Source organism: Ochotona curzoniae, unplaced genomic scaffold, assembly GCF_017591425.1.
Source record: "Ochotona curzoniae isolate NIBS_2020 unplaced genomic scaffold, NIBS_Ocur_1.0 patch58, whole genome shotgun sequence".
Classification (NCBI taxonomy): Eukaryota; Metazoa; Chordata; class Mammalia; order Lagomorpha; family Ochotonidae; genus Ochotona; species Ochotona curzoniae.
Window position 1 is genome coordinate 937,629 of NW_024467037.1, and position 15,043 is coordinate 952,671.

A 15,043-nucleotide genomic window follows, 5' to 3' on the forward strand; every position below is an offset into this window, starting at 1 on the left:
GTCTCAGCCCTTTCCCTCCTTGGGAGGTGCCTCGTTTGGAAGGGATGTCTCCACGCTCCCACCAACCTGCTGGAAGTGTTGTAGAGAACAGCATCTTGGAAATGATCTCAGGGATGCTGAGTGGCTCTTGTCATATCAGATGGTACAGCCCATGGAAATTCCTGTGCTCTTGGTGGGCTGCTATACAGCATTCTGGGAGAGCAGACTTTACAAACGCAGAGTCTATGTTTTGTTAAAGTCGGATACCATCTTTTGCCAGATTCTAGTATAGACAGACAATAGTGGGTTACCAAAGTGTGAGAAATATGTAAAAAAAAAAAAGGCTTTAACATTTCTGTACTTTTTTCCTGGCAAATTGGGAAAATATGATTCAAATTTGGTGGCAACACTGAGATTAGCTTAAGAGTCACTCATTTTTGTGAGATGAATAGTTGGGAAGACTTTGACAATTAAATTTATCTTGCCTTTATAGACTAATCTAGTGTAGAAATGAAAGGCTAGTAGTGTGTTATGTTTAAATAGTGGATATTTCAAAGATTCACATATATCTCAAAGAATAGCTGAGGATTAATGGTGATATTGTTTATTTCACTGAATAAACATTCTTTTAAAAATATTTATTTATTTTTATTGGAAAGGCAGATATAAAGAGGAGATACAGAGAGAAAGATCTTCCATTCACTGGTTCACTCCCTAAGCAGCTGCAACAGCTGGAGCTGAGCCAGTCCGAAGCCAGGAGCCTGGAGCTTCTTCAGGGTCTCTCATACGGATGCAGGGTCCCAAGGCTTTGGGCCGTCCTCAACTGCTTTCCCAGGCCACAAGCAGGGAGCTGGATGGAAAGTGGAGCACTCAGGATTAGAAATGGTGCCCATATGGGATCCTGGTGTGTGCAAGGCAAGAACTTTAGCCACTAGGTCACAGTGCCGGACCCGTACACATTCTTTTTTTTTTATTTAATGTTAGTAATGTTCACTTTCTACAATTTTAATTAGATAATCTTATTAGCACAGTAACATAGTTGAACATTCAGGAGCTGTGAAAGTGTAATCAGTATGAAGTTCCTCTGCTCAGTGTTCCTGCTCTAGCAGGAACACTGTCAGTTTATCACCTCTGCCTCCTGATATATTCTGTGCCCATGAAAGCAACGATAAGCATTTCTCTCCTCTCCTACCCCTTGGCCGTACACACATCCTTTGACAGTATGGCACACATGCACACTATCTCAGCTTGGCTTCTCAACTTCATGTTACAGCTCTTGCAGATAGTTCTATTTCAATACATAAAGAGCTTCCTCTGCTACTGCTGCTTTCCTTCCTCTCCCTCCTCTTCCTCCTGCCTTCCTTTCCCCAGCCTCTCTTCTTCTTTCAGAACAGATTTTTGGTGAAGTAAGTTGGTGTACACTTGTATAATCTCTTGCTAGTATTTGCAGACATTTGCATTAGCTGTTATGTTAGCTTCAAGGAGTCGCTTTGTAAGTCTTCTAGCACACATGTTTGACATGCTTAAGATGCAGAATTGCCTGATTCAAGGGTATGTGTGATGATAATACTGATTATACTGATTGTGAATTGTCCTTCATAGAATTCTCATTTCTTAATCTTTCGTATCTTCTAAAGACACTGACGAGAATGGTCTTCACAAATGAGGAAGCTGGTCTACCTCCTATATTTCTCAGTTACCTGAACAAATATACTCAGTGAAGCCATCCTCAGACTAACTCTAACACCCCATCCCTTGTTTGGGGGTCACCAACTCTGTAGACAGACATCCCTCCCTCCCTTGCCATCACAAGCCCTCCAGCAGCCAGGCTGTGCTATATCTGACAGCATAAAGGAGTCTCTGACATCCTACTTGATCCCTCCCACTGACCCTCTTTGGAATTGCCATTTATTTATCATCTTTCTCATTTCATTGTTTTATTTTATGTTATGCTCCTGCCATACTCCAGCTGCTAGACACCATGGACCTCATTCAAGGCTATATATGCCACTGAGACACCACTGATGTGGGCCTTGAGTTAGGAATACAAGTTTACAGATGGTGCCTGAGCAGAAGTGTATGCCAGGATATTAGAACGTTTTAATATGGACTCAGTGTTGACAGTAATGCAATGGCTTTGGTTTTTGCCTCCATGGAAACCTCTAGATGAAGAAACATTTGAATCTGGTAAGTAAAAAAAAAAAAGGCATCATCTGGCTTTGGTTTTTAAAATGCATATTCCAAATCTTGGTATAATTTAAACATATTCAGGGTTTTGCTATAACATTTGTTTAAATACAGTAACAGTAAAAGAATTAAATGCTAACTACATGAAATGATCGATCTGCTAGTCTTTCACCACAGTAGTTACTATCTGTAAGAGTCCTATAATGTTATGCTATCAACCTCAAATATAAAATTTATTGAAAAGAATCAGCAGTGTTGAAGTGAGACACTGTACATTTTTCATTGATGAATGTTTCTTGTAGGGTCAATACTTGTTCCCAGAACTCGGGGATGGGGAGCAGTGCATCTTTTTTTTTTAGTTGTATTGAAGGAAGGCACTGTAGACCTTGCCTGGTGGGAATGAGGATAGTCAGGTGTCCTGCACAGTGAACGGCTGTCCCCAGCCCTGCATGCCTGCCAAGTGTCCTCCTGGACCAAACTCATTAGAAACATAAAGGTCATTTAGCAGTTTTCTCAAGATGTAACATGAAAGCCAATCATTATGGAGGAGGTATTCAGACAGAATACGGGCTTTGCTTGGCAATTATGGAAGCCTTTGTTGTACATATTCCATCTTCTCCTCATGGACACTAGGTAGACTGCAAAGTGTGGAGTCTCTACTGAACCAATTTCCTTTTTCTTTAATATATTATTTGTTATATGGCAGATGGTAAGCATCAATTATCTATCCCTCAAAGTAATCTTTACACAATTAGTGCAAAAGTAGGCCCCACAAATTTTTTATTTTTAAGCTGACAGCAGTTGGGACATGATAATGTTACTCCCATGATTCCAAGCATGCTGCTTGTTCGTGTAATTCACTCTCTGGTCTCTAATTGCGTGAGCTTATTATCCTTGCTTCAGTAAGGTAATTTCCTTTCTCTCATCATATATAAATAAAATCTCATCTGGGTTTACCAAACCACCCTTCATTCCTTACCACATCCATTTTTTGTACTTCATATAAAGAAATGTTTTCTAATCATCTCCATTTAAGTCCATGCTCTTTCATTTTACGAAGTCTAAGCATCTAGTAACTTTTTATGTTTTCTATAGAAATCACGTTTGATAATATATATTACAATGTAAAACACTATTTTGAAGATTTCTTTATTTTGCTTAAAAGAATTACAGATAGAGAGCGAGAGATCTTCCATCTGCTGGTTCACTCCACAAATAACTTCAACATCTGGGGGTGGGCTGGTCTGAAGCCAGGAGCCTGGAACGTCTTCTGAGGCTTCCAATCGGGTGTATGGGTCCAAAGCCCTGGGTTATCCTTCATTGCTTTCCCAGGCCATTAGTAGGGAGCCGGGTTGGACCCAAACTGGCACCTCTTTGGGATGCTGGTGCCATAGGCAAAGGATTAACATGTTACACACTGTAACAGCCCAATGTAAAATACTTCTAATGCCTAAATTATTTCCTTTTTAATTTTTATGTAAAGGTTACAGCACTATACTGATTAAATTATAATTAATCTGCTATTTTTTAAAAGATTTATTTTATTACAAAGTCAGATATACAGAGAGGAGGAGAGACAGAGGAAGATCTTCCATCCGATGATCCACTCCCCAAGTGAGGCGCAACGGAACCAGGAGCCTCTTCCGGGTCTCCCACACGGGTGCAGGGTCCCAAAGTATTGGGCCATCCTCGACTGCTTTTCAGGCCACAAGCAGGGAGCTGGATGGGAAGTGAAACTGCTGGGATTAGAACCGGCACCCATATGGGATCCTGGGGCTTTCAAGGCAAGGACTTTAGCCACTAGGCCACGCCACCGGGCCTAATTAATCTGTTCTTAATGGACAGTCAGCAGTCGGCTTCCAAAGAATAGCAGTACAATTGGAAAGAACGTAACTGCCTTTATCTATTAGGAGGCAGTTGAAATGGTGAGAACTTTCTCGAACATTCTAAACCCAGCTCAAGTAGGAGCACAATCAAGAAGCAACTCACTCAAGTCTCATCCTGTAGAATCTTCATGGTTAAGAAGGCTACAAGGAGAGTCTTTTTTTGTTTTGTTTTAAATTATTGTTTGGAGAGGCATGGAGAAACCAAGATAAAGCTAGACCCATGTAGAGACTGTCCACCTGCAAAGGCTATGGGAACTCAGCCCAAGCTTCCTGGGTAGGGTGGTGGTAACTCTCTTACCTAAGCTACCACATCAGTTGGGAGCTGGAATCCAGAGCTGGAGCAGGTATCAGACCCAGGCCCTGGGACAAGAGGGTGCAGGCCTTCTGCCTGGAGTCTTAGCCAGTAGGTCAAATGCCCACCCTCAGGGAACAGCTTGAGAGGCAGCTTGTGGAGAAAAATGTTTCTGTCCCCCCGCAGCCGAATCAGACTAAGTGAATTTCTGAATCCCCAATTCTGCATTGCTCATTTGCCTGGCCTGGCCTTATGTGAGTTACAACTTTTGTTAATGATGACATGAATGCTTTTGTTTCATTATTTGCTGTTATTTGATGTTTTCCATGTTTGTTTCTGCCTTTAACCCAATATCCAGAGGAGCTTTCAGAAGGTAATTGTTATTGACTGAGTATGCTATGTTTGAGATCATTTACTGTCTTAGAGTGAATACTTGACAGAATAATTTCTAAGGTGAATAGAATATTTTAAGGGTGAAATAAATAATGAAGTATTTAATTTCATATAATACATTTAAAAATGAACAAGGAGGGAGTGTTAATTCCCTTTTATGAGCCCATGAGTAGATATTTTCTTTTAAACTTAACATTCCTTTTAAAGAAAAATTTATTTATTTGAAAATTCAACCAACACTAACTTTATCTAAAATGGATGATTTTATAAGGGAGAAAATAAAAATCCATTATTCATCCAAAAGATTAATTATAGAAACTATACGTCCAGAGTATCTGTAAGGTAAAAGCCATAGACAGTGTATCTGATTCTTTTTTCAGATTTATTTATTTTTGTTGGAAAGAGATTTTCAAAGAGAAAAGACAGAGAAAGACTTTCCATCCACTGGTCCACTCCTCAAATGGCTGCAATGGCTGAGCCCATGAAAAGCCAGGAGCCAGGAGTTTCTTCTGTGTTTCCTATGTGGGGCCAGAGTCCCAAGGCTTTGGTCCATCCTCCACTGGTTTCCCAGACATAAGCATGAAGCTGGATTGGAAGTCGAGCAGCCGGGACATGAACCAGCGTCTGTGTGGAATGCTGGCACTTGCAAGTACAGGATTAGCCAGTTGAGCCATTGTGCTAGCCCCTTTTGTTTTAAAAAAAATGCTTTTTCTTAAGATACATCTCAAAATGTACACTTAGTTGTTATGCTTTTCCTGTATGTTGATATCTTCTTTCTTACATTTTTAGTCAGGCTTTGACTGGCTCTTTGTTCCTCGCCATATTGGAAAAAAATATGTTTTCAGTGTAGAGCTAAAATTCTAGAGTGTGTGGCATATAACTGATAGGATGGAAGGTGCTGGCAAATCCCGTAGTAAGCTACTGGAGGATACATTCAACTGTGCTGTACTCGACTGTAAAAACGACAGTGGGACATTTGAAGATGAAGCAAATGTTTCACACCCGTTTACTCTTTTCTTGTCATTACCTGTGTTCCAGAGAAGGAGGAGTTTATTGGCTACGGTCAGAAGTTCTTTATCGGTAGGTGATGATTAATAAGAGGTGGATCTTTTATCACTTGTTATTTCATACTGGCCCGATGCTCTTCTCACATTTCTGAAGCTAATTCCACTCTTGAACATTTTCAATTTTGTTCCATGTTCTGGTTTTTCTGTCTGATATTTGGGTTAATATTCTGGTTTATTGATTAGTCCTCATTGTTCATCTCGTTTCTCCCTGGTATCTTTTAATTATTTGCTAAAAGCAAATATTTTTGGTTTCCTCCAGTTTGTTTTACAACTTGCTCTAAAGACATAGATTTCGATGATTCTGAAATTTTGATGATTCATCACTTTCAGTCACATTTCTTCTTTTTTTTTTTTTTTAAGATTTATTTAGTTTTATTGCAAAGTCAGATATACAGAGAGGAGAAGAGACAGAAAGGAAGATCTTTTGTCCGATGATTCACTCCCCAAGTGAGTGCAATGGCTGGTGCTGTGCCGATCCAAAGCCAGGAGCCAGGAACTTCCTCCAGGTCTCCCACGCAGGTGCAGGGTCCCAAAGCATTGGGCCATCCTCGACTGCTTTCCCAGGCCACAAGCAGGAAGCTGGATGGGAAGTGGAGCTGCTGGGATCAGAACCAGCGTCCATATGGGATCCTGGGGCGTTCAAGGCAAGGACTTTAGCCACTAGGCCATGCCCTCGGGCCCCATTTCTTCTTTCTTAAAAAAAAAATTGAGGAGAGAGAGGGAGAACAAGAGACAACAGCTAGACTGGTCTGGGGTAGAACCAGGAGCCAGGAACTCAATCCAAGTTTCCCCATCTTAGGTTGCAGGAGACAATCACTCTAGCCATGACAACTGCCTCCCAAAGTCAGCATTAGCAGGAAGTTGGAGTCAGGAGCCAGAGCTGGGAATCAAACTCAGGGACTCTGATATGCAGTGAAAAAGTCCTGATCATTTGATTAAATAGCTACACCTGGCCACATTTCCATGCTCTTCCAGCTAGATTCTGTAGAAATAAAGTCCGTATCACACTGTGTTTTTCTGTTTTCCAATGCCCCTCTCCTTACCCTGGGCCACACTCCATCACTTCCCCAGACCCTGGATGACCTGGCTCCAGCTGTAGTCTATTTCCCACAATCCTTGCTCTTCTTGTTGCCCTGCTGCAGACTCTGGCTCCTTCAAGCATGCACTTTTTCTCTGCATGTTGACATTGGCACTTCTCTCAACCTGTGTTGCTGTTCTTCCAGATGCCTCCTTAACTATCTCCTTTACTTCCCACATACCTCTGCCCAATGCCAACTTCTCAGAAACACCTTCACTGAAATCATATCCTGTCACTCTCCATCTGCTCACCCCTTTCATAAACTCTCATGTTGTTAATTTTTGTTTCTCCTTCCACCATACAATGTAAATTTCCCCTGAAAATGGACTTGGATTAGTTGAACAGTACACCCCCCTAGTCCCAAGGATGATCACGACTCTGGAGGTAACTTGGAGTTAACAAGTGGAGTATTGGTCATTTTTACTTCATAGCAGTCTGTCTCTTCTACCTTCAGAACACCAACTCCACATTAATTAGTCCTCTAGAGTCCCAGTCCCTGCAGGCTTCAAAAGACTTAATGGGAGAAGTCATCTCTCCAGTCCTGGGGCTCATGTCTCTGCCTTTCACTCTGCCCAGCTGGTTTCCGTCGCAGCATGCGCCTTTGTCGCAGGAAGTCCCACCTCAGCCAGCTGCGTGCCACTGTGTGCTGCACTGGTGGCTGCTACAGTGCCGTGGGTGCCCCTTATGAGGAGGTGGTGAGATACCAGCGACGACCTGGAGATAAGCACCGCCTCATAGTGCTCGTGGGTACGTGTGTCCCAGCATGCACCGCCTCCCATCGTGCTCGGCATTCTCCTTCTGGATTTGTCTTGCTGTGGGAGTAGTAATAAGGATAGAACTCTCTATGGACCCTTACATAAGCACTGTTTGGTGCAGGAAGACGTACGTGTGTGTGTGTGTGCAATCAAATGTGGTGGGCCATGGTGTACATGAACTTGAATGAAAACGGTTATATTACGAGGAGATTATAACTGAAGCATTTTTTGCCTGTGTGGAATTTGCACTAGAAGTGTAGCCGACATACTCCCAAGCTGGATCACATGTCTGTATGAGGAAAATCAAGACTTAAAATTCGCTTCCATAAGAAATTTATACCTGCCTCCTCTAGAAAAGTGTCTAAAATCTTGTGAATTGAATTTTTGGTGCTAAAGAACAGGTCAAGTAGAGTGCTAGGGTGACCTGATTTTGTGGCCAAGATCCCTGCAAAGTTGGTCCCTGCATCAGTAGCATCCTCTGCTTTATTGCCACGTTCTCTGTGCATTCAGCTGTGAGCAGGGCATGGACAGGTAGAGTAACATGTTCCAGAACCAGGACTTGACCACATCATTTGCATGGACCCATACAAAAATCAAAATAAAATGGAAGTGTCGAGGAGTTCAAGAAGCGATAGCAGAGCATTGATGCAAGTGTGGTGACCTTCCAGACTTTTCAATTTGTGTAACTGCAGGTTATATATTCATGGCAATATCTCTGCCTCTGCTTGTGCATAGGAGTCATGGTTTAAGCATTCAGAACTGTACCCCTGAATTCTTAAGTCCAGGAACCTGTGGTTGTTGGAACTGATTTCTGGTTGTGATTTGAAAGAAGCTTCATTTGAAAGAGAAAGGATGTGTCAGATGATGTGCAGTCAGACTAACACAGTGACACAACATCCATTATTTTTGTAAAGTTTGTTAAGGTACAGCTTCCTGCAGTTCCCTGTCTCATTTCTGGATGTTGAAGTGCTGTGGGCCAGTCCATGGGGTCACCAGAAAAATTCCCAAGAGATTTCTGGTATTGTTTCAATCTGTAAGAAAGGAAGGAAATTTTCCTAAAATGTTTGCGTTCAAGTTTCGTCAATAAAACAACTGAAAATGATTATTTCACCACATGATTAATTATATTTATTCTTATTGATTGATTTCTGTACGTGGGTTTTTTTTTTTAGGGCCTTCTGGCGTTGGAGTAAATGAACTAAGGAGACAACTTATTGAATTTAACCCCTGCCATTTTCAAAGTGCAGTGCCACGTGAGTTCAGTTTTGTTTTAGTTTTTTGATATTTTGGCAAAACTTCCTTTGTCTCTGCAAATATCCTGGTCTTACTGAACTATGTCATGTTTGGTGTAAACTCTTGTAAGATGCAAGAGTTGGAATGGTCTTTTTTGTGTAAGATACCCTAATTGCTGCTTTTTCAAAGTGATGTTTTTTTTACGTTTTTCTGATAACTCTGCCATTGGAACTGATGCATATCTCAGTTGGTCTCTTCAAGTAGATTGAAGTCCACACCCTTGATTAGCATATGTGCATGTAGAATTAGCTTCTAAGTATTGAGTGCAAGAGTGGATTACAGAATGATTGCATTCTTGTAGAGACATGCGAAGGAAGTGGACCTAATGGCTGTGATTTGGGAAGTAGCTGCTCTTGAAGAAACTCTTACAGCAAAAGATATGTAATATTTCTCAAGTACCACACCTGGGTTGATCACATGGGGGAAAATTCAGCCTGGGATTATCTTGGTTTCTACCCAAGATGATGCCTCTGAAGAAAGTCAAAGTGGACACCCAGAAACATCAAGCTGTGAAAGGAATAGCAGATGCCAATCAGGGATGGAGACTGAATTCAAGAGACCCTGTGGTGGAAGAAGTAATGTTGGTAGGATCTACAAGATAATCCAGTATGCCAACTTATAGGAGCAAGCAATGAGTTTACACATTGGACAGGTCTAAAGGAAGTAAGGGCAAGTGGCCAGCATTGATACCTGCCAATTCAGAATAATCCTGTCCTGCTGTCAGCATTCCTGCACTTTAGCCTTGGAAGTTATCAATCAGGGAGAAAGGCAGCAGACACAAAAGGAAAAAAAAAGAGAAGTGACTTATACTCTTCTTGATTTTTGGTTTCTCTGACTCCTGGCTTCCCAGGATGAAGATCTGAAACCCAAGATAGTGGGTGCAGGAGAAACCCAAGATAGAAATGAAGTTCATAATCTTGATCATTATATGGAAATGGGATTTTAATTACTAAATTGAGTTGAATTATGAAAATGCAATTATAGATGAATGATGGTGCATTTTTTTTTAAATGAGCCTTAAATGTGATTAGAAAATTCTCAGGAGCTGCCAGTTTTTCACACAGCAGCAATGAGACACCTAAAATGTCTTAGGGTCACATCTCACAGATTGTATATTCTGAAGTTAGTACCTGTGTATGCAAGAATGGGTGTAAATCTCAAGAAGAAAAACTAAAAAGAATCCATTATTTCAATGCTCTGGATGAAAGTAGAATACTAACAGGTCACCAAAAAATTGCAAAGTGTTTGGAGAACCACCAGTCAAACTGAAAAAATATTGTCCAAATGTTGTTTTTGAAGTTGAGTAAACCATATTTAGCTTAAAATGTATGCCGTGGGTGATGCAGCAACTCATGTACTTTAAAACACCATATAAATTATCAAGGCAATGGAAGCAAAGGAGAAGGGACTACTTTGGTTTGTGTTAACATAATTCAATATTGCCCAAAGCTAACACAACATCTACAACACAGCAAGTATTTGGTACACATTACTTGAGTAAATGAATGAGCAGACAAGAAAAATTTTTTTAGGTATTCGGTGAATGCCTATATTTCATGCTAAGTAGTATTTAAGTTGAAGAGTTACTAATCAAAAGGGCTACATTCAACGAATCAGACTGAATCTAGACTCATCCAAAACTACTTAGTTTTACCGCTTAATGAAATTAGACTGCACTCCTCCTGGGTATTAGTACATCTGGGAGGGACAGAACAGCAAGGTGTTTCTCTAGTCTACACTGGAGATAAGCAGATGTAGAAACATTAAGCTAGGAGAAATTGGAACATCTGGATTCTAGTTTCAACTTTAGTTTTTGTTAAAAAAACTAATGAGGGGTGATGGGAATGTGAGGAAGTTAATTATTTTCCAAAAGCTGCAATTACTTAACCAGGTAACTGTGGATAGTAATGTTACACTTAGCATGGAGGAGGAAATAACCTCATGGGAAATGTGCCATTCAAGCAAACTATTGTGAATATTGCTACCTGGAAGTCTTCAGGCATCTTAGGGTTCACAAGTAGTTCCTTGGTGCCTGTTTTAAAGTAACAGTCCCCCTCACCCTGGCTTACAGTTGAAAGCATCCTTTTCCATAGCATGAGCAATTAAGAAAGATTTACAGATGAATTGATTTTGATATGAGAACTTCAACTATCTTCTTACCAATTCAAGTTTCTTCTTTTGAATTGAAACTTTTTATTATGGTTATGCATTTATTTATTGAGATATATTGATTCAATGCATACTGGTAATTTGAGGACTCTGAAATATTTCATCTCCTTTTTTTGACAGATACCACTCGTTCCAAAAAGAGCTATGAAATAAATGGGCGTGAGTACCATTATGTGTCAAAGGAAACCTTTGAAAGCCTCATGTATAGTCACAGGTGAGGCAGAATTCATACATCAGTGTAGTCTCTATTTTTGCATTTGAAATAGCTCTCTTGTGTTTGTGCACTATCTAAAGCTCTTGAGGACAATGCCCCTTTGTTTCTGAAGAGGTAAACAAGGAAATGTCCATTGATGTAATAATATACAAACTCAGTGCATGTGAAAAGGTAACAGGACAGAGCTACAAACTTTAGAGATTTAGAGGAAGTAACTTTTGTATGTTGCTGAATATCTGCTAGTTCTTTTTTTTTTTTGTGCTAGCAATGCCCACACATTTCTTGGACTTATCATCATATTACATGTTTCACATGTAGGAAGAATTCTTTTTTGAAAGATTCATTTCTTTATTTGAAAGGCAGTTAGAGAGAGACAGAGAGCTTCCATCTGCTGATCCATTCCCCAAGGGACATGACTAGCAAGGGTTGGTCAGGTCAAAGCCAACTCCATCTTCTGTCTTTCACAAGAGTGGCAGAGGACCAAGTCCTCAGGCCATCTTCCTCTGCATCCAAAGGCATATTTATCAGGAAGTTGGATTGGAAGTTGAGTAGTCAGAACTCAAATCAGTGCTTATATAGGATTCTGGCATTCTAGGCAAGAATTCTTTTGTCTCTCACCCTTGCAGGATGCTGGAGTACGGTGAGTACAAAGGCCACCTGTATGGCACCAGTGTGGATGCTGTTCAAGCAGTCCTTAATGACGGGAAGGTCTGTGTTATGGACTTGGAGCCTCAGGTGGGTTTGTAGCAGAATATTTCTTAACTTCCTAAAGCATTGAATGTGTGTCATCTGCTTTGTACTCACACTGTAGGTCTTAGTGGAAATATCTAATTTCAATAGCCTTTGAAAAATAAATCACTTTTCATATCTAATGGCCAGGGTCTTCCTTAAAGCATCAATTGCCAGCATCTTGATTTTAGTTGAAGAGGAAATCTTGGCTTTCTGACACAAAAACAGAATAGAAGTGAGGACTATAAAAGAAAGTTAGACTTTTGCTTTGATCACAGAGACATCAAGGTAACTTCTGATGGTAGGAATAAGATGCTGTTTTACATAAGGAGGTGAGGTTGCTATGCTGCCACATATGTGGTTGTGTCTTTGACATGGACTGAAGCAGAAATAAGCAAGTTAAGCTGGAATCAAGACAATGTGATTTGAAGGCCCATTGTTGATGATCACTAAATTCTGCTCGTGCTTTATTAGTCATTAAAAAAGGTACTTTGAGTGCTAAAGAGAAATGGAGGAAGGGAGATTGATCCTTGAGTCAAGGCCGGTGGTCAGTGTGAAGATAGCAGTGTGATCCGATGTTAGGTGATAACAAGAAGAAAGAAAAGTGAGGGGAAACAGTACAGATTCATCTTGAGGGTCTCTCTTTATCTTTGTCAAAGGAGATTTACTCTCAGTAACTCAGATTCTTTCCCATACAGATTCTTACCCAGATAGTAAGGTTGTGATAGCTAGTCCTAGCTAGTGAGAGTCACAGCCAGGGTTTGCACATAGTTTTTGAAGAAAATATTTGATGCTATTTAATGATGAAAAACTGGAGGCCACATGAGACTATTTGCTGGCTAAAAATAATTGGTGATTTCTGATCTTAGATCAAGAAGCTGGGGTTTCTGTTTTTAAATGTGCTTTAACTTCTCCATGTAGGATATTCAAATGGCTCGAACTCAAGATCTGAAACCCTATGTCATATTTATAAAGCCATCCAATGTGAACTGTATGAAACAGTCTCGGAAAAATGCCAAAATTATTACCGACTACTTCGTGGACATGAAATTCAAAGTAAGATTTAGTGAGAGGCCACTGTAGTGCTTGTAGTGACAGGTAGGCTGGGGAGAGATCTGGGTTTGGCCAGCTGAGCACCTTGGAAGTCACTGTCCTTCTTGTCTCATCTCTTCTTTTGTATCTGCTCCTGAAACCCTTCAATAAGGTAGTGATTAGAAATAACTTGCTGTATTGCTTCCATAGATGACTGTGTTGAAGAATGTAACTTTGGGGGCTGGCATTTACCTTAGCAGCTAAGTTGCCAGTTGACACACTCCTGTCTATTTCTTTCTAATGCAGTTCAGGGAAGTGGGGAGGGAGGGGTGATGAGAAGGCAGGAGGAAGGAGAGAAGAGAGAGGAGACAGCAGAAAGGAGAGACAATCTCCTATTACTGGTTAACTCATCAAATGCCAAAAATAGCTAAGGCTGGGCCTGGAGTTGAAAGCTCAATTCAGGTCTCCCACGTGCTTACTGGGGCCCAACACTTCATAATCAGCATTATGAGGAAGCTGGAATTGAGAAGCACAACCAGAATTTAAACCCAGTTACTCTGATATGGAATGAAAGTTTCACTTATGTAAAAGGTGCTCATATACACACACGCACACATTGAGAGAGAAATCTTCTGCTCACTGATTCACTTCTCAAATGTCTAGGGCTGGGCCCAGACGAAGTCAGAAATTCAGAACTCAATTGGGTCTTCCTTGTAGGTGACAGGGCCATGACAACTTGAGGCATCACTTGCTGCCTTTTCACAGGTGGCCAATAACAGGGAGCTGGAATCAGAGCGGGAGCTGGAACTCTAAGTGTCCCCAGGGTGGCATCTTCAGCACTGTGTCAAACACCTGTCCAAGAAGCAGACAACCTAGCCAGCATCTTAACTGCTAGATCAAGTACTTGCCTTAAGCACCTTTTATGATGTCTTTTGTGTCTTTTCAATGACTATGAAGGTCTGATTCTCCAGTTTGTCTTTCAGTTCATGGAATTCTTTGAGTGACTGTGGCATTTATAAATTGGTCTCGTTTTTTTAAAAAGGTTTATCCGAAAGGCATATTTTACAGAGCATTCATTCCCCAAATGGCTAGAATAGTCAGAGCACAGCTGATCTGAAGCTAGGAGCCAGAAGCTTCCTCCAGGTCTCTCACTTGGGTGCAGGGTCCTAAGGCCCTGGACCATCCTTTCCCAGGTCATAATCAAGGAGCCTAGACTAGAATTGGTACCAAAATGGGATGCATGTTGGTGTATTATTTTTATTTGCTGCATAAAGTCTCTGCTATCTATATTCTTCTATTACTCTTGAAGGATGAAGATCTACAAGAAATGGAGGAGTTATCCCAAAAAATGGAGGCTCAGTTTGGCCAGTTTTTCGATCACATGATTGTGAATGGCAACTTGCAAGATGCCTGTGCCCAGCTGTTATGTATCGTACAGAAGGCTCAGGATGAGCCTCAGTGGGTCCCAGCAACATGGATATCCTCCGACGCTGAGTCTTGATGGTGCCACCTGCTGCATGCTGTGGTGCAACACTGCACCCTGGTGGGAGAGAAATAGAGTAACATCTGCATCTCAACAGCTGTACCTGACCCATTTTAATGTGTGCAACTTTACAAGTGCTGTAGTTCATGAACACTTTTGCAAAAATTATGTATGACTATATATTCTATTGTGAAGTTATAGAATTACATGTTGGGCATCTAGAATGTATTTTTTTCCCTTTACTTCCTATGTGGCTGTGGTAGGAATATAAAAAATGTTCTTGAGAATGAGCACCTCTTAGAGATGGCAGACAGTCCTTGCAAGGTTCAAGTAAAAGGTACTTTTCTAAATAAAATAAGTAACATTTATTTCAGAAGTGCATTTTACTTTATGAACCTTCTGCTTGAATGTCTTTCACAAAAAGTGACTAATTGACTACCAGCAAGAAAGGTTAATACACACAATTCATGTCCATATCAAAATCTG

General features: G+C 40.8%; 1 protein-coding gene across 1 annotated transcript in view; it reads left to right on the plus strand.

Moving 5' to 3' along the window:
- LOC121168111 (MAGUK p55 subfamily member 4) overlaps positions 1 to 14,575 on the plus strand; it is a 32,549-nt gene extending 17,974 nt beyond the window's left edge. Inside the window, exons 13-21 of the mRNA XM_040997902.1 lie at positions 2,146 to 2,166; positions 4,703 to 4,717; positions 5,776 to 5,817; positions 7,459 to 7,629; positions 8,810 to 8,890; positions 11,220 to 11,313; positions 11,940 to 12,048; positions 12,964 to 13,098; positions 14,384 to 14,575. Of these exons, the coding sequence (XP_040853836.1) occupies positions 2,146 to 2,166; positions 4,703 to 4,717; positions 5,776 to 5,817; positions 7,459 to 7,629; positions 8,810 to 8,890; positions 11,220 to 11,313; positions 11,940 to 12,048; positions 12,964 to 13,098; positions 14,384 to 14,575 (860 nt within the window). The remainder of the gene's footprint in view (positions 1 to 2,145; positions 2,167 to 4,702; positions 4,718 to 5,775; positions 5,818 to 7,458; positions 7,630 to 8,809; positions 8,891 to 11,219; positions 11,314 to 11,939; positions 12,049 to 12,963; positions 13,099 to 14,383) is intronic.
- The last annotated feature ends 468 nt before the right edge of the window (positions 14,576 to 15,043 follow it).